Genomic DNA, 21,497 nt, shown 5'->3' with positions numbered 1-21,497 from the left:
CAGAAGACTCAAAACAGGAAGAACCTAGATACTCGGGAAATGTACATATATATTTATATACATATATATAGTAGATACATCCCTGTATGGGAAACGCAAACAAACCGGCCGCTGATTACAGAGACTGCTTCTGACAGCCCATCAAATATTCCGCATTTACGTGTACGTTGACGTCACTACGTATTAAAAGCCTCTGTGTTCTCTGGCTTGCACCATTCCGGCTTCTACCTATCTACCTTTCTGCCTACCTACGACCTACTACTACCTTTGCCTTTTACCACCGTCTCGGAGGAATGTAGCTTTACTACCACAATCAGTAGGAGCTGGAACCGCCTTCAGAAGCCATCTCCGAGAGTTGACTCACTCGGTCGAGTTTAAGGGTACGCCACCGCAGCACAAGTTTCAACCCTCCGTAACATTCCCTTACCTTCCCTTATCATCCCTTACCTTCTACCAATTCTCCTTGTAGCTGGCAGTTCTGCTTTCTGGAAAGCCCGTATATAGACGGCTGTCGGATGATGCGCCTTACTCGATTTTGCCTCTTCTTCTTCTTCTTCTTCGTCGTCTTCTTCTTCTTCTTCTTCTTCTTCTTCTTCTTCTCTCTCTCACCCTCGCCAATTTCCCACCGTGAATTCGATTATTTATAGGTACACCCCTGACCTCCCTCCTGTTCCACGTTCACAAGGAAAGCTGAACCTCGTACACACCCTACTGTGCTACCTTTCGCAACCTTCTCCATAAACCTCAGACTACTCGCCCATATCTATCTTAGAGAGCAGAGTAAGCAAGAGCTGAAGAACGTTTCGTGTATTTCGAAGCTACCAACATCTCCAGGATGTTATTTGCTTCAGGCACGTGGTAGCAGTATCTCTGTTTTATCCTTAGTTAACCATTTTTTCGTTTTTTTCCTCACTTCTTTTACATTACATTTATATCACCATTTTCCTACCTCTTCTTCCCCTTTATTCGATTCTACATCCAAACCTTAAAACGTAGTAAATTCAGTCTTGTTTTGCTCAATGTTTGTTACTAGGATGAGCTTCGAAGTCGTTGAAACGCTCTCGATTTTCGAATTTCCTTCTGCTGTTACTACTACTACTACTAGTATTGCTACAGCTACTACTACTACTAATGATTCTGCTTGTGCTACCATTACTACTATTACTAGTGGTACCACTACTACTACCATTACCTGCTGGAACCAGAGCTTTTTCAGGCCAGACTGAAGTAGGGATGATTTGTTTTCCTAGGACCCAAGTGGACCAGTTCGATGTTTGCAGTCTGTGCTTCCCAAGGAAGAATTTTCGCGTAGTTGATTCTTTTATTATCAAATTCCAAATGGCATTTTTCCCAAATATCTTTTTTTCTAACCTCGTTTCTTCTTTTCTTCCTTCCTTCTTCTTTTGTGTATTCTTTCAATTTCTTGGTCTTTGACTATAACAGTAGAGCCTAAGAGCGTGACACTATAATTATTATGTTCTCACCTTCTTTTACTTCGTCCTGTGTTTTAGATGGTATTACAAGAGAAATCAACGTGACGAGCCTCTCGATGACACCTCGGGACACTTTTTAATGAGAGATGGCTCCCTAATTATCCAAGGGGTACAGGAAAGCGATGCTGGATCGTACATATGCACTGCCAGTAATTCCGAGGGTAATGACACCCTCGAAGTTAGACTGACTGTTTCAGCCCCACTCAGTGTTCATATTCAGCCCGCAATGCAGACCGTAGATCTTGGTAAACCAGCTTATCTAGTGAGTATAGATTTTATAAAAGTGTCATTAAATTGCAGCAACAAATTTTTATCCTCATCTCGGTTAAGCTCGTACAATTTCGAGTATAGCGCCAATAGGATTTCTTGTGAAATGTTCACTAGAGGAGGGTTGCAAGTGACGTAGGTGCATACCTATATACGTTCAAGTAACGAATTGTCGGCTTAACGTTGGCTGCTCTATAAGCTCCTGCTTTTGACACTTTCGAAATAGGTAGAGATCCTACCGGATATCGAATATCGTTGCCATGCACCAACCTCTTTTACTCTTCTTTTTTTAACTCTTATATGTATGGTACCATTCAGTTTAATCAAACGTTATACGTTCCACGTGTATTCTACGTTATGGAACAAGAAAGAGAAAATGTGTTATTGTGGAAATTGTTTCTGTCTCGCAGACCTGCAGTGCCAGCGGTTTCCCTCAAGCTGCCCTCTACTGGCTCAAAGATGGTCAACCCTTAAGGACTGGGGCACGAGTACGTTCAGTCTCGCGCGGACAGATCTCGGTGACATCTGTGGCTCGCGAGGATCGAGGAATGTACCAATGCTTCGTACGGAATGAGCACGAGATGGCTCAAGGAATAGCTGAGCTGCGATTGGGAGGTGAGTGAACAGAGCATAATATAGACACTATATTTTCCGTAGAGGTAGGATATAAATTGTATTGATTTTTATGCAGATGATGGGTTTTTACTAAATTTATAACTATACCCGGAGATAAAATATTATTGCACGAGTAAAATGCATTTGAGATATTATCATTTTCTTGTTTTAATTTATATATTCGTCCTGCTGAATGAAACGTTGTTGACGTAAGAAAGTATAGTTGATTGGTTGTTGAAAAATTATTTTGTTTAAATATGTAATTGGTTCTTCTATACGTATGCGGTTGTTTGAACAAATATATGATGTGAAGTAATATTTAATTAATTTATATATTTTGAACTTTCATTAAATTGCATATTCAATCTTTGTCATGTAATATTTTTTTATCGGTAATGCATGTAACATAACGTGCATCAAATATGAGTTTTTATTATAAACGTTTCCTTCAAGTGCTAGTTAATTTTAATTATACATTTTAATTAAATTATAGAAGTCATTTATTTGAACGCCTGCGATCATAGTATATGGTTGTATTAAATAATTTTGTTTAAAAAATAAATATATATTTTTTCACTATGTGTGGGATCTTTTACAGATGGCAAAATGTAATTAAATGTAAAGCCCATTAAATTCAAATTGATCGTATCAGCCAAATTAGCATTCGTAGGTCTTCGGGAATGTCGACTAAAGTCAATGGGCATATTCAAAGGATGATAATTCTCAAGATGCAAGTCGATCTTCTTTGATCACGTTCTTGTATACATTGAAGTCTTTCAAGACTTTTACGATTACGTTTGGTGGTTAGATTTCGAAGACAGTGATTATTGATTACAAATTTTTTCTTTTTTAAAGTGATTTTATTTTTTTACAAAGTACTTTGCTACTTGTAGAACTTACTTAACCCTGGAACTTTATACCTTCCAGGTCGACAGGGGAGCTGCATACTGGGGCGTAATTGTATCCCATGACCTATGATCGCTCGTGTTCGCTTCCAGTTGCAGTAAAAACATTTTCAAGCGCATCCGTTTGTTCTTCAGACAATAACGAACATACAATTGATTTACATATACATTATGGCCATTGAATTTACTTTAAGCAGTGTAAAATGTATGCAAAGTCATCAAAAACCAATGAAAACTTTATATTACCCTATATCATAGAAGACTCTTCCTTACCGATTTCAATTCAATACTTTCGTTAAAAAATTTCCTGAGGTAATCTTATACCCCTAATACAGTTCTAGGGGTTATACTTCCTTGAACGTGAGGCCTGTCACGCTTTCCCCAGGGAATTCACTCAGTATTCCGTGGACGCTGGATCGATCTTCCTAGTACGCATTCTCTGCGCATTCCACAGGATCGAAAGTTATTTCAAGCAAAGTTACCTCATCCAAAGGGATCCTGGACAGTCAGCCATTTTCCGTAGAATGAGATAGCCACGAGGCCATAGTCGAGCTGAGATATAATGTAAGAATGTCGCAAGTTTTTAGAAAGCATTGGTGACCGAAAAGTGGAGTACATTTGTCTTGTCAAAAAGTACCTCTATAAACCCACACTGAAACTCCTGATATTCCGCCATGGACAGAACTTCTGGAATACGGCGAGTATTTTCTGGATATGACTTACCTATTTAAAATGGAAGAGCTATAGTCGCTAACGGTTCTACATCCTATTAATATTTCTCAGTGGCTTTCTCAGTTAAAGCGAGAAAATTCCAAAGTGCAGAGGTTACTCTGCGAATGAGTATTTTGCGTGATAGTCGCTCTTGGAGTTTAAGGACCATAAAACTTTATCTCCTTAGAGATGAAAAAACAACTGCTATTTTTCCAACTTCGTATTAAAAGCTTATTTTTCATAATGAACAAGAAGAAAACCAAGAGTATGCAGTCCCTTCTCCGTGGATGTTTGAAACCATTATGTCAATATTTTCTTTTTCTGATTAATTAGAAGAAATTGCCATTATCATATCACACCGATGGAATCTCAACCACTTGAAATTAATAATCTGAAAGCCTCAGATTATTTGAATAATGATTTCGATTAATTGAACGAAGAAACGTGCTTAGGATCAAAGAGAACTCTGCACAGGACACGTGGCTAATTTCAAGATTAATTAGCATCTTGATCGCGATGCGAGTTCGTTATAGACCTGTCATTAAGATTCTCCTCGGATGCATGATTTTCGAACTACGTACCTACTACGTCAGGTAGTTTGATTATAGTGGCGTAGATTCCTACCTGCTCAGCCACCGTCTATATCAGGGAGAATCGCCTACAGCACGATAGGATGGTTGCTTCCCTTGATTTGCATACGCTAACGAGGTTTCTCGTGGTTGAGACGAAGCCTGACGCTTTGGCTTCTCCTTCCTTGCTTCCTATTCTAGACTATGGTCCTTCGTTACAGCGATAGTTATATCTATAGTAGGTTACTATATAATTCCACAGTAGATTTCCAGGAAGTTCATTGTAATGGATAGCGAAACCCGACACCAGTTGGGCTGTTTGTTTTATTCCCAAATAAACCAGAAAGTCTTGGATCATTTTTTAAAACAGATTTCCATAATAATTATTTAATACATTTCCTCTTTACTGATAAGACACAAATATTGTTTAATACAAGCAGACATTGTTCCTTATTAAAATAATTTTTTTGATAACAGCCCAAAATCGTATCGGTCAATTTTAAAAAGAAAAGAGAATGCTCTCTACCATTTTTCGTGCAATTATCCCTTACGCACCCGTCCATAGGAAGGGAAAGTGTAGAGAGGGAAGCTGAGAGGAGGAAAAGAGAGAGGAAAGAAAAAGAGTAGAATAATAAAGGATAGGAGTAGTATACAAGGGAGGGCTTTTTTCGATTATGGCATGGCTTGGGCGGTTTTTGCAATATTTGCCTGCCCGCTAAAAGCACTTGCAGCAACTTTGCCACAGAGGCCGATGAATATGCAAAGCGCCGCGGAATTTGCGCGTATGACGTAACCATCGGGTTTTCCTGGACGCGTTAATTGTAGACTGGCTAATAAACGGAACGCAGCTCTGCACGTTATTTGCAATATACACATATATAGCACATTTACATACTTCACTACTACACATACAACATCCGTTACGATTGACAGTTCATAGGTAAAATATTAATTGAATTTATCCTGTGCCATCGACCGGTGAGTATATAGATAGCGCAGCGTTCGACTGCAGTCGATTTCAATTAACAGGAAAACTTATCGGATAACGTGTCATAACGATATTTGCGATATAAATTAAACCGTACGCTGCGTGCTTTCACACGCGTCAACGCGTCAGGAAATTTTCTCGCGTTCAAGTTTCCTGCCGTGCGATTACATTTGCAAATATATTTATAAAGTCCTCTTAACGTCGATTGGCTATGTTGAGTCTCTCTCTATATATTTTCGACGGTGCAAAGAAACACGAGAAAAGCCTATGAAATTTGTCCAGGCTTCACTGTGCTGCTATTTGAAAATTCATCCTAACTGAAATTTCCTCATGTACCTCGTTTCCACGCGGACGCCTCGCTAGGGATTTTCTTGGCTGCGGATACGAAATCGTGACAGTAGTTTCCCAACTTAGAAAAAGTTGCCAAGTCCAAAGAGTCTTTTACCATCGTTCGTATACTCTCATGCATAAGTATATATATATGTATATATACGTGTACTGTGCGCCGAAGTTTAAGGTCCTAATCATCATTTGGCGGAAATGGAAGCGCGCGAAACTGCTCATCTGCTTCCTTCTTTTCCTTGGGCGAAATTCGTTGATAGAAGGAAGAAAAAAGAGGGTGATGAAGAGAAAAAATGCTCGGGGCACCATTTACCCACTCGATATAGATATTTTGATTAATCCATCAGAGCATAAAAGTTCACCGTGATAACGCGATAAACTATGTTATTATATAGCTATTGGACGTTGATGCACCCGATGATATTATAATGATGATATTAAGTTAAGATAATCTCTTTTACGTAGATCGACTTGAAGATGGTATATTAATGGTTTTATATTATAATTCTCTTATGTTAAAGAGTCTGAATGTTACTCTTGCCAATTGTTACGTTACAGAAATTTCACCGCAGTTGGTCTACCGATTTATCGAACAGACTATGCAACCTGGTCCGTCAGTTTCATTGAAGTGCAGTGCCGCTGGGAATCCAACGCCGCAGATATCATGGCTTCTTGACGGCTTTCCGTTGCCACAGAATGACAGACTTCTCATCGGACAATACGTCACGGTGTACGGTGACGTCATTTCTCACGTTAACGTATCATCGGTTAAGCCTGAAGATGGCGGAGAATACGAGTGCATGGCAAGCAGTCGTGCTGGCGAAGCCAGACACTCAGCCAGACTCAATATTTACGGTTCGTTTCTTTTGGATGAGTAATGGAAAACTGTTAATTAAATTGTTGAAAATTTCACCGCGTAAAGAGTCCCACTACTCGTGGTAGAAAGACATTGAATATTTTTAAAAACATCCGAGATGTGATAAATGTCTGAAAAGTTTTACAGAATTTCATATCTATTTTAAAATTTTTTTTATTTTATCTCCGTTATAGGTATACCGTATGTGAGACCGATGGCGCCAATTTCCGCTGTGGCCGGAAAGCAGCTTCGCATAAAGTGTCCCGTTGCGGGTTATCCGATAGAATCTATCGTCTGGGAGAAGGGTAAGTAAAACTTTCGGGTGAAACTATTTAGAGAGTGGAAGACGGAGAAACTAAAAATGACTAAAAGAGAATCATGTTGTATTGGAAAATGATTCTCTTATGTAAATAGTATAAATAGGAAGTGAGTTTATATAAATTATACATATTAATATAAATATATATCAACCACTTCTGTGATTTGCCTGAGTTTATTTAGTTACGCGTAATTCACGCAGGGCCACACGAAAACACAATGTATTAAAATTTTTAAAGTATTAAAGTTTTTTAAGCTTTTTTTTTCACTATATATTAACAGATTCATATGTGCTCTTTAAATCTAATTGTAAGTCACTTACGGCAGTGCCATGTTAAAAAGTTCTTTTTGCTCCCTTGAAAGAAAAAACTTCCTTGATATTTACATGGTTGAGCATTTCATCGAGATCTGTAAACATGTAGCTAACAATCACCAAAATCCTTGGATGGGAAACGCTGATAGCACAGGTAGAATGCATAATCACTTCCATAGACATAAATTCACCAAGGATATAGATATACTACTACGTGCCCTGTTGACCCGATGAGTTGACATCTTTCAATGGCTCATACGAACATCTGAACGATATCTGGATACAGTTTCAACGTTCATGATAGTTGAAAGGTTTGAATTACCTAAAATATTCAAACCCAGTTCATTTTATCCTAGTTTACCTTTACAGTATTATAAAAACGTGTATAATATTCATTGTGTAAACAAATTTCAAAGAATGAATATGGAAAACTATAATATTGCATATCACATATTGATGTATCACAGACCCATTTCTGCATCGGGTTCAAAGTCACTCTAATTGTCAGTACGTTCATACTCTAATGGATAGGATTGATATATGAGAAGCTTAACGCATGTACATGCTTTCCAATAATTCGATTTTACAGCAAAACTTAACCCCGTTTTCATAACATCAATGCGGAGGCAAAGGCACGCAATCTGAAATCTAAACGTGACACACCCAAAGCGATCGTGTAAATTTAATAATGATTCCTGGTCCATCCTGTAAGGCGACTAAATCAGATAGAATAAAATTCCATTTTGGTTATAACACAGTTGCCTTACTAATCTTAATATATATTTTCTGCTGCTGTTTCTGTATTCCTGTCCATTTTTTTTATTTTCTCTCCCTCAGTGATATGTCTGACAATCTTGGCTGGGTAGTTGTTCGTTGCACAGCTCTTCGTGGTCATGTGTTAGTGGGGTAGGGTGGCGTCGCGACGCTAAATAATTCTGTGCTTCTTCCTGACAAGATAGCTAAGGGAGAAAGAGATAGAGAAACAGGGGAGGATTTACAGATTCAAGAGACAGCTAGAAAATGCGGCAAGAGTGAAGTAGACGAGAGTTGTGAATAAAAAAAGAAAGTAGAGGAGGAAAAATGGCGACTTCCCATAAGCAGTATACGCTCGCGACGAGCCTATTAATTAAATGCGAATTATACCTCGGGACTAATTACATCTGCTTGCGTTTCTCTTTGTTTAGGGATTTTCTGAATAATTATTTCCTACTGCATTATCGTGACTGTCTACCCCCTCTGCCTGCCCTTCGCCACCTGGTCCCTTTATACTTTTACCTCCTGCGCATTACCTCTTGTTTCGTTTTATACGGCTTATTCTCTACGTCTTCTATCCATCTATGCTATTAATGCACTCTCGGATGCAGGTGTATAATTACATTTGAAGCACATTGCACTTTATCAGTACCCAAAAACTGTATAGCGTTTCGATTTTAATGAAGCTCGCGTGACCATTGGAATATTTGATTTATAGTTTGTGTAACTCTTTTTTTTATACAATTTTCGTTCACCGTATCCCTATAGAGTATACGCAATTAGTAAATCGCAATTGAACTGTGTATTCCTTAACAATCATAATGTTATTTCCCAGGGAATTAATTGAGGTTAATTTTTTTCTACATTAATACATTGAACGTAATGTGATTTATATTTAGCTCATGCTGTGTTTGGTCAAGAGATTGCGTGAATTAAATATAACTGCAATCATGGCTTGTATTCTATGTTCTGTGAAAATATGTGGCTCGAAGGGTCGCTCTTTTTTTTCTAATTTGGTAACCAATGTGTTAAAACACAAAGTATGGGGTGTGAAATTGGTAGATAAAATATCTATTATATGCCGACCTCCTATTGTTCTGTATCCATGCAATTAGATACAAGCTCATAAGCTGACGTGCATTCACATATATACATATATAGAGGATGAATTGGCGTTGGCAGTGTCCCCGCTGATGAGATTCCTGCGGTTTCTATCCCTCTGGACAAAATTCGATACATTCCAGATCACAATCTGCTTTAGAAATTCTATCCTGGACGGAGGCACCGACATACTATTATGCAAGAAAGTGATCAGTAACAGTTGTACGTAGGTCCCAATTTTTCGTGGATATTTTGGAAATTTTCTTTATGGATTGCTATACAGAAGCAAATGAGAAGCAATATGGCATGGCGCAGATTATATACGAATATACTAGCAAGGGGTGCAGATATACCTTTAGTATTGTGTGCCGTTGTACGTTGCTGCATATTTCGCCTTTAATGCACTTTGGAATCATTCCAAGGGTTCATCCGTTAACTCCCATTATCCCTGCAGTTATGTGTCGTGCGTCGTGCATTGCCCGAGGGTACTAAGTTAAAGCTTTGGATTTTTTACAGGCTTTTATCTTTTTTTTCTAGATGGTGTCAGACTACCGACGAACATGCGACAAAGGGTGGCAAATGGTACTCTTTATATAGACACTGTGCAAAAAAGTGCCGATCAGGGCACTTATACTTGCACCGCAAAAAACAAACACAACTTTACGTCACATCGGGCTGTAGATGTGCGAGTGCTTGGTAAGTGATCCATTTCTAATAAATATTTTAAATTATCGAACTTTGAATTTTGTTTCTTATATTCGAGAATAATAATGACCATCGAAAGATTGTAAATATTCGTCGATTACAGCGGAAGTATAGTTGTGCACTTTTTACTTGAAAAGTGGATTCGGTGTGTAATAATTACGAAAACTGAGGAATCGTTTCTTCCGTAATCTTGATTATTTGATATTTGAATATTTATGTTATTTAATAATTACGGTCTTTCGAATTCCAAAAATAAGGTGAATATTATATTTTTCCATTATTACAGGAAATAATGCAGGTTTACTTTTAATAAATGGTCCTATCCTATCAAAATGTGTTAGAAAAGAGAGTTCGTATATCATCCTCTTTTGTATTTTAACATTTGTTTCACTATTATAAAACATACAATATCGATTAATCCTTTATAATCATTCACGAACTCTCAATCAGCGTGTTCCTTAAAATTCTTTAAATGATCCTAGATATGTCAAAATGAATTGACATAGAACATGTTCCTATATGGTTTATAACAGCTAGTCAATTAAATCCCATGAAATTAATCTTGTCACAGTGTTTTCATCGGTTCATAAAAAGAAGGTGCAATGCGTGTATTATTTTAATACAAAATCAGGATTTATTACAATACGACAGTATATCGCGTTCAATATGCTTTACAGTCAATACAGTTATGTTAGGTCATTAGTATACCAGCAACACTGGATTCTGCAAATATCTTAATTTTATACACGTCATACAATGGTCTGCTGGAATAATAAGTGCATAATTCACGACACATCTGAAAATTGTAATCAACAATAGGAAAGTAGGGACTAGAATTTTGTGATGAGATTTTGACTTTAAGGATTCCAATTCGTGTATTCAGGAATTCCAGCATTCTCCAAAGTGTCAGGAACACGTGAACGTAGGCATTCTCAATATGTGTACTGCCTTAATATTCAATATTTGTGAAACGAATGGCTAACTTACACCAGTCGGTAAAGTAGTTTGCGAATACTCACACTGTCGACTGAATATAAATAGACTAAACTTACCCGTGTAATTCTGTGCCACGCGATTCTCATTTGTACACTCTATATTTATATATAGCATTTCAATTAGTAAAGCCCGTTTATAGGGGTCCGCTACACCCAGACTTCCGTGACATCATATTCCATAAGATGTCCAGTTTATTTATCTCTTCAGACAACGCTTACACTGACGCAAAAGCAACCAATGCAATTTTGTTGTTTTACGTAACTAAACATAATTTAAGTATCTAGAGTATTTCTGGTAGTGTATTTATTAGCCACGAACAGGCGAACACATGAGTAACGTTCAAGTTGATATTGATATTTCATCATATTCTAATTGAAAATAATGATATACATTAAAAAAATGAGTCAAAAGGTGTTTTTGAAAAAATTTATTATTTTTGGACGAGTCTATCAATCCTATCTTTTAAATAAATTGCACTTTATTGCATTCGTTGCATTCAATACGGGAAACAACACTTTTATTTATTTACACTTTAGTTGGCCAAAATATGAACAGCACCTAAGAAATCTTTTTTTTTATTCTACGACATGTAATAGGTGAACAAGAATAATGGTCCTACTGAAATATTTGAAACGGTTCTATGAAGTTTTTTTTTTTCATTTCATACAGTTGCAATCCTTATCTGTCTATATGACATCCGGAAATAACCCACGCACAGTGCACCGCAATTCACTGCACTTGCTGAAGCACTTGCCCTGCACGCCCGCCCACTGCTCTGTACATATAAATGTATATACTATGTACTATACGAACCTATGTATAATTTATATTTTTATACCACTGTCGATCCTCTTGTCACATCATATAAAAATTTCTGCTAATCCTACGGGCAAAATGAAATTCTCATGTGAAATTTTTTTTGAAGAGTAATTACAAGAAATAATGAAAGTCAGTTATATTTTTAATATCGTAATTTCAGAATGGATTTCTGTTTGATATTATGTATATGCATCCTAATTTGATAGAGCTGGGTCCGTACGATGTTGATATGTTCCATTTGAAATTTCTGTTTTAACAATGCTGAATAAACAAGAATTCTGTTTTGGTCGGTAATATTCATTTTCCGATGTATTGCATACGGGATTGTTCTTTAACTGAGAAATTTGTATGACACTAAAGAATTTATAACGACTTCGTAGATTTGATATAATCAAGTAACTTAGTTTTATTGGGAATTCCAGTAGACGAAAAGTTATTTTATATTTTGATAAAATCTCATGGGAATTTATTTTACCGACGTTCTGTCGATCTTTTTCTTATCCATCTGTTTTTCCATTCCGCCATTGTGGGTGCATATTGAAGCTCTGAATGAATTTCCCGCAAAGTTTTGTCCTGCCACGAACGCTACGTACGCCCATAAAGGACTGACTCATCCGCCATCCCCCTACGGATTTCCCATTATTCGTGGGAAGCAACAAGTGACGTGGTTTCCGTTTGGGAAATTCCTGTTTTTCCTCATTTGCATTTAAACTAACCGTTACGTGTAGCGCGCAGCTTAATGATATTATATTCTATTATCGTGAAAATGATTGATGAGATCCTTCTTTACGCTATCTCATGATTGGTATAAGTTGACAAGAATAAAAAAATGACAAGACTGAGTCATTCGATAAATCAACACGAGTTCTTGTATATTCTATGTAAAGAAATGGATGAATCCGAAATGGGCGTTTGTAGCATCTATTTCCCGCCATAGCTCCAGAACTGTCATTTCCGTTTTCCGGTATGACGTTCCAGTCCGAAATCCATATATCTTAAACAATCCAGCATACCTACACCAGTGCTACGTGTACAAAGAAGACTGCTTTTGATGGAATGCCACCTTGTTCTGTATTGTTCTTTCAGTGCCACCTAAAATCACGCCTTTCAGTTTTGCTCGCGATTTAAACGTAGGGGACCGTACTAGCATACAGTGCGTTGTCGTGACGGGCGACCTGCCGCTCACATTCACGTGGTTGAAAGATAACGTGCCGATAGAAGCGTCGTCGTCGGATGAAGTCGTGGCGTCGGCGTCGGGCACGATCGTGGCCGTGTCAAAGACGGACGATCGGCGCCAGATTGCACCGCGCGGTGGCGGTGCCGGGGCTGGCGCTGGTGTCGGCGGTGGCGGTGGTACTACCGGTACTAACGGAAGGTTAGAAAAGACGCCGCGAAAGAGCATCACCGTGCGCCAATATGACGCCTTTAATAGCGCCCTGAGCATTGGCAAAATCGCCCCCGCGCACAACGGCACGTATACCTGTCGAGTGGCCAATGGCGCCGCCAGCGTCGCTCATTCTGCACTCCTCCACGTCAACGGTAACGAACCGTTGGTGTCTCTTCGAAGCACCAACCCACAACCTCTGCTAATTTTTCTTTTCTATTCTTCTTATTCTACTCTATTTTATCATTCTATTCCATTATCTCTGTCAGCGTATCTACTTTTTTCTTGGATTGCCTTTTCTGTGACATTTCTCGTTATAGTCACCCGTAACATTCGATACATACTGTTTCCGTTAATATTATTTCACTATTATGTATTACATTCGGTTTATTAACGTGGTTCAGATTTTCTGTTATTTTAACGTTATTGCTCATACTGCATGCAAGTCATTTTTATTTTTCTTCCTTTGTTTGGGGTAATTTTTCTATTAATGTCCTTTCATTTCCTATCCGACTGTTGGATACGTAGACTCGTATTATTTCTTTTTTCTCCGTTCACGTTTCTACGTGAGCTAGATTTTTTGTTTGTTTCTAAATTTCTTTTTTATTACCTTCACGTTATTTGTCTCTTTACCCATATGTGATGATATCCCTGCACGCTGTTTCTATTTATTGCACGCTAATTGCACGCTTCGGAGATACAGGAGTCTCGTATATACAGGGTTGTCTCATTTTAATTTACCAGCTACACTTTGATAGCTGTAATGTGATCACCTTGGCTGAAGCACAATGTGCTAATGATGTACTGTCCATTGCTGCGTTTTAAATTTTTGACTTTTCTTTACAGTTAATGATAGCACTGAAAAATGGGTTGTGTTACAGGGATAGGTTATGTTTGAATCTCCATTTCTTTTACACTATCCGAAGTATTAGTATTCGGTAATATTTTTTCCAGGCCTTTCACATGAAAATCGAAGTTTTTATTATACATATTTAAAAGATATTTTTATTATCTGTATTCTTTTGAATGATGCAGCAGAATGTTGCTGGAAAACATGATTCTAAGCAATTTTTTATTTCTTTGGACTTTATTGAAATATCGTTGTAATTCGATAATGTAACACTCAGCATACATTTTTAATTGCCACAAGACCTCGAGTGGTATGTACCTACTGTTAAATTTCAAATCACCAAAATCATAAATAGTCAGATTTTTGCAGACTTTCTCCAAAAACAGTTGATGACATTTTGAAATTAACAATAATTTTCATATTATTAGTGCAATAATTAATCAAAAATTGACGGAATAATCTCCCTCAAGAATTGAAATGTTGAGTTTGACGCATATGAAAACTTTCGGTTCTGCAAATTCAGATGGTTGAACTTGATACACATGAACATTTTTAGTTCAGGTTTTTTCTTCAGTCTTATATTTGCTTGATTAACACTAAGGTGAAACTTCTGGAATCGATAGATATTACGTTCTTTGATGTACTATCTTTTGAAAATCATAGAATACAACACATTTCCAGTACGTAGCAATATTTCGCTAGTTTCTTACAAACAGTTTATTTAAACGAGTTAAGGTGGTTCGAACATTGGAACAGGGTAAAGAAAAAAACGCCGAATTTGAAATATCTTACCAAGAAGTCCTAAATTAATTGAAATTTGTTGTTTTACTTAATAATTGCTCAATAACCTACTCAAAAAGTTCAGCCAATAATTGTGAAATTTAAAGTCTAAAAAACTGAAAGTACTATTTTTTGGATTGTATAAAGTTATTTTATAAAAACGATATTGACATCTAATAACTCAATAAAATCTAATAAAAACTTTTGCCACCCATCGTGATGCCCCTAATCCTCTCAATCAGATGTTCCCGACGTGAACATGTCTCCACTAAGTGAGATCAGCTCTATAACTCGCACTGAAACAAAAGTAATAACGTCAACTCAAATAAAATCTTAAGCTTATAAGACTTTCTAACAGATCAGTTAGTACAGAATGTATTAGGAACTTATATCATGGAACTACTAAATAAAAAAAGAGTTTAAAATATGTGCATGTAAAATGTTTTTGCTTTGCAAAAATGTGAAACTTATATTGAATTTCATACGATATATGCCGAACCACCTTAATGTATCATTTTGCACTCTAAAACCGATTAAGGGCGCGAAAGTCATTTACATTCAAAGTTCCATGAATAGCGAATGTGCAATTGGTTGTTGCCAGTTTCATGTTAAGCCAAAGTGATCTCGTGCGAGCTATGAGTGTAACTGGTATGTTTGAATGAGATAGCACTGATATATAATATATCATACAGACGATATAATTCTCTATACTCGTAAAAAGTTTTCGTATATATATCACTTGATAAATATTTTTCGAAAATTCGTTATTCAGTGAATTATTTTTAGTGTACCGTACCTCGCAAAACACGTATTGTTATAGTAGGCAGCACAGGGCCGTTAGGCGATACGAGAAGTTTTGTTGTTATATAACAAGACTCTGGTTCAATATAATGAAAAACGTTAAATCAAACTATAAGAGAATTTTTCATGTTATAGGAAAAGTTCTTTATCAGAATTATTCGTAGATATTCATCAATAGAGTATCGCCTAGGACGTCCTTGTCATTCGTACTGATTGAGAGAATTCGCATTTATTGCCAGTGCATCGTACACCATTGATATACTATATTCGGAACACGTAATTTATATTCGAGTTGAGTAATTCGTTAGTGTTTTTAGAAATTTTATCTATACACATGTCACCTCAAATATTCATAATCGTTCGTCATCGTACAAGCGTTTGGCGCTATTATCTAACAAGTGACTTCTGTGAAAATTGTCATAAACTTTGAAATTCTCATTTTTGCAAATTTTCGTTATCTCGTAAAATTTGAATACTAATCGTCGTCGAGGATTCAAATGGTTTATGGTCTTTATTCAGTCCCGTTAGAAAATGGCTGTTTCCACGCAGTAGGTCTTTTCATTACGAATGGTCATTTATTATGCTCATTTACTGTGTTGTAATTGTATTTCGTTTAGGTCGTTCTTTCAAATTTAAATATATCCCTGTACCAATTCGTATACGCACGTTTGGATACATATTGGTACATGTGCTCGGTAGAAAGAACTTTGTCAGACTGTCATCAATTCGAGATTGACATTTTGTGTGATATATCCTAAATGTTGACATCCGTATAAGACGACATATTAAATGTCAAACGAGTGTCTGTATCGAATCAGCAAAAAGTCTATAAAACCCCTTTTCAAAAAAAATAATAATTTTCCCCTGCAAAAAATTTCGCTAATCTGCTCATACGTCAAAAAACCCAAACCGGTGAGTATAAGGTGGAGAATGCACGTCTCATAAAGAAGTAGGAGATTCAAAAAAATATTATTTATAAAAAGTATGTTTCCTTAAAATTCCCATTTTCCCGAAGATACTTCCCACTCCGCTAAATGTAAACAAAACAAAGAAAAATAGGTCAAAGTAAATAATAGAGAGTGAAAAAATAAGAAATAAAAAAAAGAAAAAGATGTAAGGAGGAGGGAAAGACTCTCGCGTGTCGGTACAATTGGAAAATGGTCGTTATAGTTCCGCCGCGGATCTCGCCGTTTTATTTCGAGGACGGTGTTACTGAGGGCATGAGGACACAGCTAATGTGTACCACCAGCGAGGGGGATGAACCGTTCAACATCACTTGGCTGATGGACAGCAAACCGATTCAGGTCAGAGAGAGTTCCGACGGATCGACGGAGACGGTGGCCGGAACCAGCAACAACATACAGATAAGCAACTATACGCCGTTTTCCAGCATCCTGATGATTAGTAACGTGACAGCGAGGCATAGTGGGAACTACACGTGTCTAATCAGTAACGTCGCTGGTGTTGCCGAACACTCTACGAGTCTCTCCGTAGCTGGTGTGTGTCAGAGAAAAACGTGAAATTCTCCTACGCACTAAAAGAACCAACCCTTACTAAACCTAACCCATTGTGTCTTGGACATTTATTTTTATTAGTTTTCTCTATCACCCTTATGCCTGATAATGAGCTTCCTTCATTCCCTCCTCTTTCTGCTTTCTTTTTACCTTATACCTTTTTCCTCGTACCAAACGATCACGTGTGTAAATAACGATATTTCACTTTCATAGGTACTTTGGGAAGTTTTGTAAGTAACCTCTCTACATCACTTCGTTTTACGTCGGAGAGGATTGGATTGGTGTCGGATTTTGTATTCGGATGTCTAGTATGCGTTTGCTACAGAGCACTGTCTTTCTCTCTCTCTCTCTTTCTATTTCTCGTTTTCGTTCCCTTGGTTTATTTTATAGAAACGGTTTCATGCCTGCCGGATATAAAGAAGAAAATAACGTTGGAGATTGATGATGCTTTTTCGCTGAGGGAACGGAGAGGATCGTTTATGGTGCGAGACGCTACGAAGATTTTTGATTTATGGGATACGCCCAACTAATGTGAAATTTTCTATAGATTCTTTTTCTACAAATTGAGAGATGGTGATTTAATTTTTGAGTACGGAGGAACACGCGAGAGAGAGAAAGAGAGAGTGAGGGGAGCATGAAAAAATCTTTAATTACGATCTTTATGATTAAAGCTCAAATAAAAAATGGCATAGTATAACGAGCAAAGTGCATTAAGGAAAAGCCGCTTTCAAATGCTCTTGACGTGCTTTATGGCTTTGAAGCGTTAAAGACTTTTTCTGCCCTTTCTTTCTCTCTTGCACTTACCTTTTATCTTGTATTTGCCATTTCCATATCTATTCTGTCCTCTGCCACGAGGGTCGTGCAAATACGCTTACATGGCAACGCGGCTATTTAAAGTTATCAGTGCCCATGTACAGTTATTAAATAGTAACTGCTTTTATATACGATATGAATTTACATTTATCATCCAATCCTCTCCGGTGCTATCAGCCATCCTTGGGATGATCGATCAGCAATCGACTGACTGTGATATTATATTATAATATGAAGTATTTAAGCAGAATAGGTTTATAAAGGAGACCTTTCGTTATTGCCGGATAAAATAGCGAAGCGTCTGAATAATCTTCCCACTCCCGACCCATAACCCCCTTAGTCTTGAAAAAAAAAGAAAAAAAGAAATAAAAGTTAAAAATTAATGAAACCGAGGAAAAAGATGAAATTGAAAATTCACATAAATTTGCCAAGACACGTGCCGCTAGCGTTTCTTTTTTTAAACGAGAAATGAAGAATTAAATATTGAATAATAGAAAAAAATAAACCGACTGTGATGCATTCACGAATATCACAAATAATCTTGTGTCAAAGTCCATTATTATCGTGTCATTGCGTATTTGCTTTAGTGCATGTAACTACTTGGTGAACGAGGAACCGGTCAGTTAAAAAATTTTTTTAAAATTCTTATCGAAAATTTAATTGTTGAATTAAATTGGGAAAATTAAAAAAATATATATTATTAAGGGATGTGACAATTTTTGTTCACGTGGGCGTATCGATCGGTTTCAACTTCGCTAAATTTTCATAACGTAAAATTATTTCCATTGGTAAATAAATTTTTTTCTCAAAACTTTTATTACACCCGCATTGCAATTCATTGTCGTTTTTCATTCCATTGTCGTAGAGAGTAAAAACGCAGTGCGGGAAATTGTTATAAATTTGTAATTTTTTTTCTGTAAGACAATCATCTTACGCCACTCATATCAGATTCCTTTACTATGTGCTCTTGTAACTGCAACAAGTATCATAATTAATTGGACTGGTGTGAAAGCATGACGTCGCTAGACACATACATTTCATAATTCGTGCAAAGATAAGACACGGACTGGCGGGAGAATTTTTGAAAATATTTCCTTCTACACTTTTATCATAGCATTAATCTATACGAACTTGTTACAAATAACATTTGAGCTGTCAGCTGACGTATACAAAATTTTTCTAAGAATCAAATCCATTTTTTTAAATACAAACTGCAATTCCTATTACAATTGCTTGTCCCGCAAGCATATGCACGTAAATATTTCTCAAATGCATCAGACTCAGGGCGAGTTTACAGAAATGCAAAATGCGTCAGAATTTCTGGCGATAGTTTTCATTCAGAACTGCAAAAGCTCCGTCAGTCCGAGGTAACTTGCGAGTAGTATTTCATTTCGTAAACTTGTTATCACTGTTTACCTTCACTCGTAGGTACGTACGTAGGTATATATCTATATATACACACTTATATATATATATATATATACATATATACCTATGAATATGTATATGGTTACACGTAGAAGCTATAGAGACGCGTAGAAGATGGATAGAGAATATATCTACATATTCATATAATATAGGTATATATTTTGGTATATACGATACATGGAGTTCCCTTGGAATTGCATGCACTTTATAATACTAGGATATTACATACCTATATGCGCACGTGATGTCAAATGGGACGGGGAGTAGTTAAGATACATTAATCAACGTGTTTAGTGTATTACATCTATAGAGTTATTCAAAACAAACGCACTACCTAAAGTCAGTCTGTCCATTTGATTTCTATGCCATCTTCCACCATTCTTCTACCATCTTCAGGTGATACGTTTCTCGTGAATAACTCTATATACGTATAGTGCAACGGGGAGGCAACAACCCGTCACGTACAGGTCGTTCCAATTTCCTGTGGTGGTCGGTGGTTACAGTCTTGTACGTCGCAATTCTCTTCTTACGACATGGCTGCGCCACTACTTGCTCTTGCTAGCACACGCGGTATTAAACGTCCTTTGAGAGACAACGTTACGAGTTTCGTTCCTGTTAAAAGGCTATCCATAAAGAAGAGCCAGCCATTACTCTCAAGTAGTCCATGGCCTGTTTGTTTAAGGACTAATAAAGAAGACTGATTATAGCTGAAGGAAAATTGCAGTATTTTTTATTTGCTCTTCAGTAAAAGATACGATTATTCGGTACCATAAATATTATAGTGTGTTAAAAATTAGTTTTAATAATCAGTGCCACTCAAAATTGGAACGTCTCTGGAATTTTGCTTATTTGTGTAAATAGTCGCTGTATCGATATTATTTCTTTCTCTGGAAATTCGAAACAAACTTATCTGGATACAATTTTCTGCAAAACTTATTTTAAATATTCTTCAGTCGATACAGTGATGCGTTCTAACTCTATTGTGCTATTCTGTAATGGATCTCGTGGTGAAAATGTGGAATAAGATAGGTTGCTTGTACTGTTGATAATTTTTCGAAATTGCATACGTATGTTATGGCAAACATTAATTTACTAGGATATTTGATACTTGATGTTGTCAAGGTCAGAACTCAGGTTTAAGCGAGATCCATAATAGACCGAATGATGGATATTAGATATGTCGACGAGATAAAGTGAGACAGAAGAGGATTTTAAAGCAATTGGTTTGTATTTTTAGTTCCGCCTAGATGGACGGTGGAACCTATCGACCAGACCGCCATTGTAGGTCACGGCGTCTCCATCGCTTGTCAGGCAGAAGGATTTCCGATTCCAACTATAAGTTGGAAGCAATCCATTGGTAAGTTTCCTCGAAAACGAAGAAAACGGTGTGTGCTCCCGAGACGAATGTGAAAGGTGGGAAACTGAATAAGAGAAACAAGAATGCCAGCTTTGACGCGTTGACGGCGGAAAGAATTTTTCTCCTTTCTAATGTATTTGGCTATGAAAATTTTGTTGAATCGCCGTATGAGTGTTGGAAAGATTAATGGTCCTTCAGTGGCTACTCGTGTAGTTTTGCTACACTTGTCTTGTGTAATACGTATAGTTATACTTATAATGCAGCATGGTACAGGAGATCTCGATCATTCTTCATCCGTCTTGGTGGGACGTAGCTTTCATTAAGTTATGCTGGAGCAGAACTCGCGCTATCCATCACAAATTTTCGCTGATCAGACGCTCGCAGCAGTTTCATTGAAACTCGGTGTAATATACCTAGCGAGCTAGTAGTTACCTCTACTACCGATTTACTTTTTGACGTCGAATGAAAGGCAGACAGGCGGCGAACAAGAGTATCAAATATTCGGTACTAAATTTAAATAGGTCAAGTACTCGTGTGGAATTACGTTAAGACTCAAATTTTCTGTATTATAATATTGATATTGCACATGTTGCGAATTTTTCACGTGAATCGTCTAACCATTTGTTTACACAATGATATTCGTAATTTTTACAATAAAAATATGTTTGAGTCGTTCGTTAACAATCTCTCCGTTCTGTTTTCGTCTATTGCGCTAATGTTATTAATTGCTTCGTTATTAACGAAGGACTGGAAAAATTGTTTATGCTTCTTTGTAGGTATTACGCGGGGAGCCCACATGGAAAGTTATGTATTTTAAAT

The 21,497-nt window shown here is 37.0% G+C and overlaps 1 protein-coding gene across 3 annotated transcripts in view; it reads left to right on the top strand.

The window, feature by feature from the left end:
- Nucleotides 1-21,286, top strand: part of LOC107267134 (Down syndrome cell adhesion molecule-like protein Dscam2) — a 26,758-nt gene extending 5,472 nt beyond the window's left edge. The window contains exons 1-8 of one of the 3 annotated variants that reach the window (XM_025084346.1): nt 323-380; nt 1,512-1,755; nt 2,171-2,375; nt 6,449-6,745; nt 6,941-7,051; nt 9,769-9,927; nt 12,838-13,290; nt 20,559-21,286. In XM_025084346.1, the coding sequence (XP_024940114.1) occupies nt 1,573-1,755; nt 2,171-2,375; nt 6,449-6,745; nt 6,941-7,051; nt 9,769-9,927; nt 12,838-13,290; nt 20,559-20,731 (1,581 nt within the window). In that variant the 5' untranslated portion in view covers nt 323-380; nt 1,512-1,572 and the 3' untranslated portion in view covers nt 20,732-21,286. Of the gene's footprint in view, nt 1-322; nt 381-1,511; nt 1,756-2,170; nt 2,376-6,448; nt 6,746-6,940; nt 7,052-9,768; nt 9,928-12,837; nt 13,291-16,736; nt 17,064-20,558 lie in introns of those variants that run through there. The other 2 variants (XM_025084345.1, XM_015738432.2) reach the window with 2 other exon arrangements.
- The last annotated feature ends 211 nt before the right edge of the window (nt 21,287-21,497 follow it).

The sequence above is a fragment of the Cephus cinctus genome, unplaced genomic scaffold (genome assembly GCF_000341935.2).
Source record: "Cephus cinctus unplaced genomic scaffold, Ccin1 Ccin1_scaffold0348, whole genome shotgun sequence".
NCBI classification, from domain to species: Eukaryota; Metazoa; Arthropoda; class Insecta; order Hymenoptera; family Cephidae; genus Cephus; species Cephus cinctus.
This window is presented reverse-complemented; position numbering and strand designations above follow the sequence as displayed.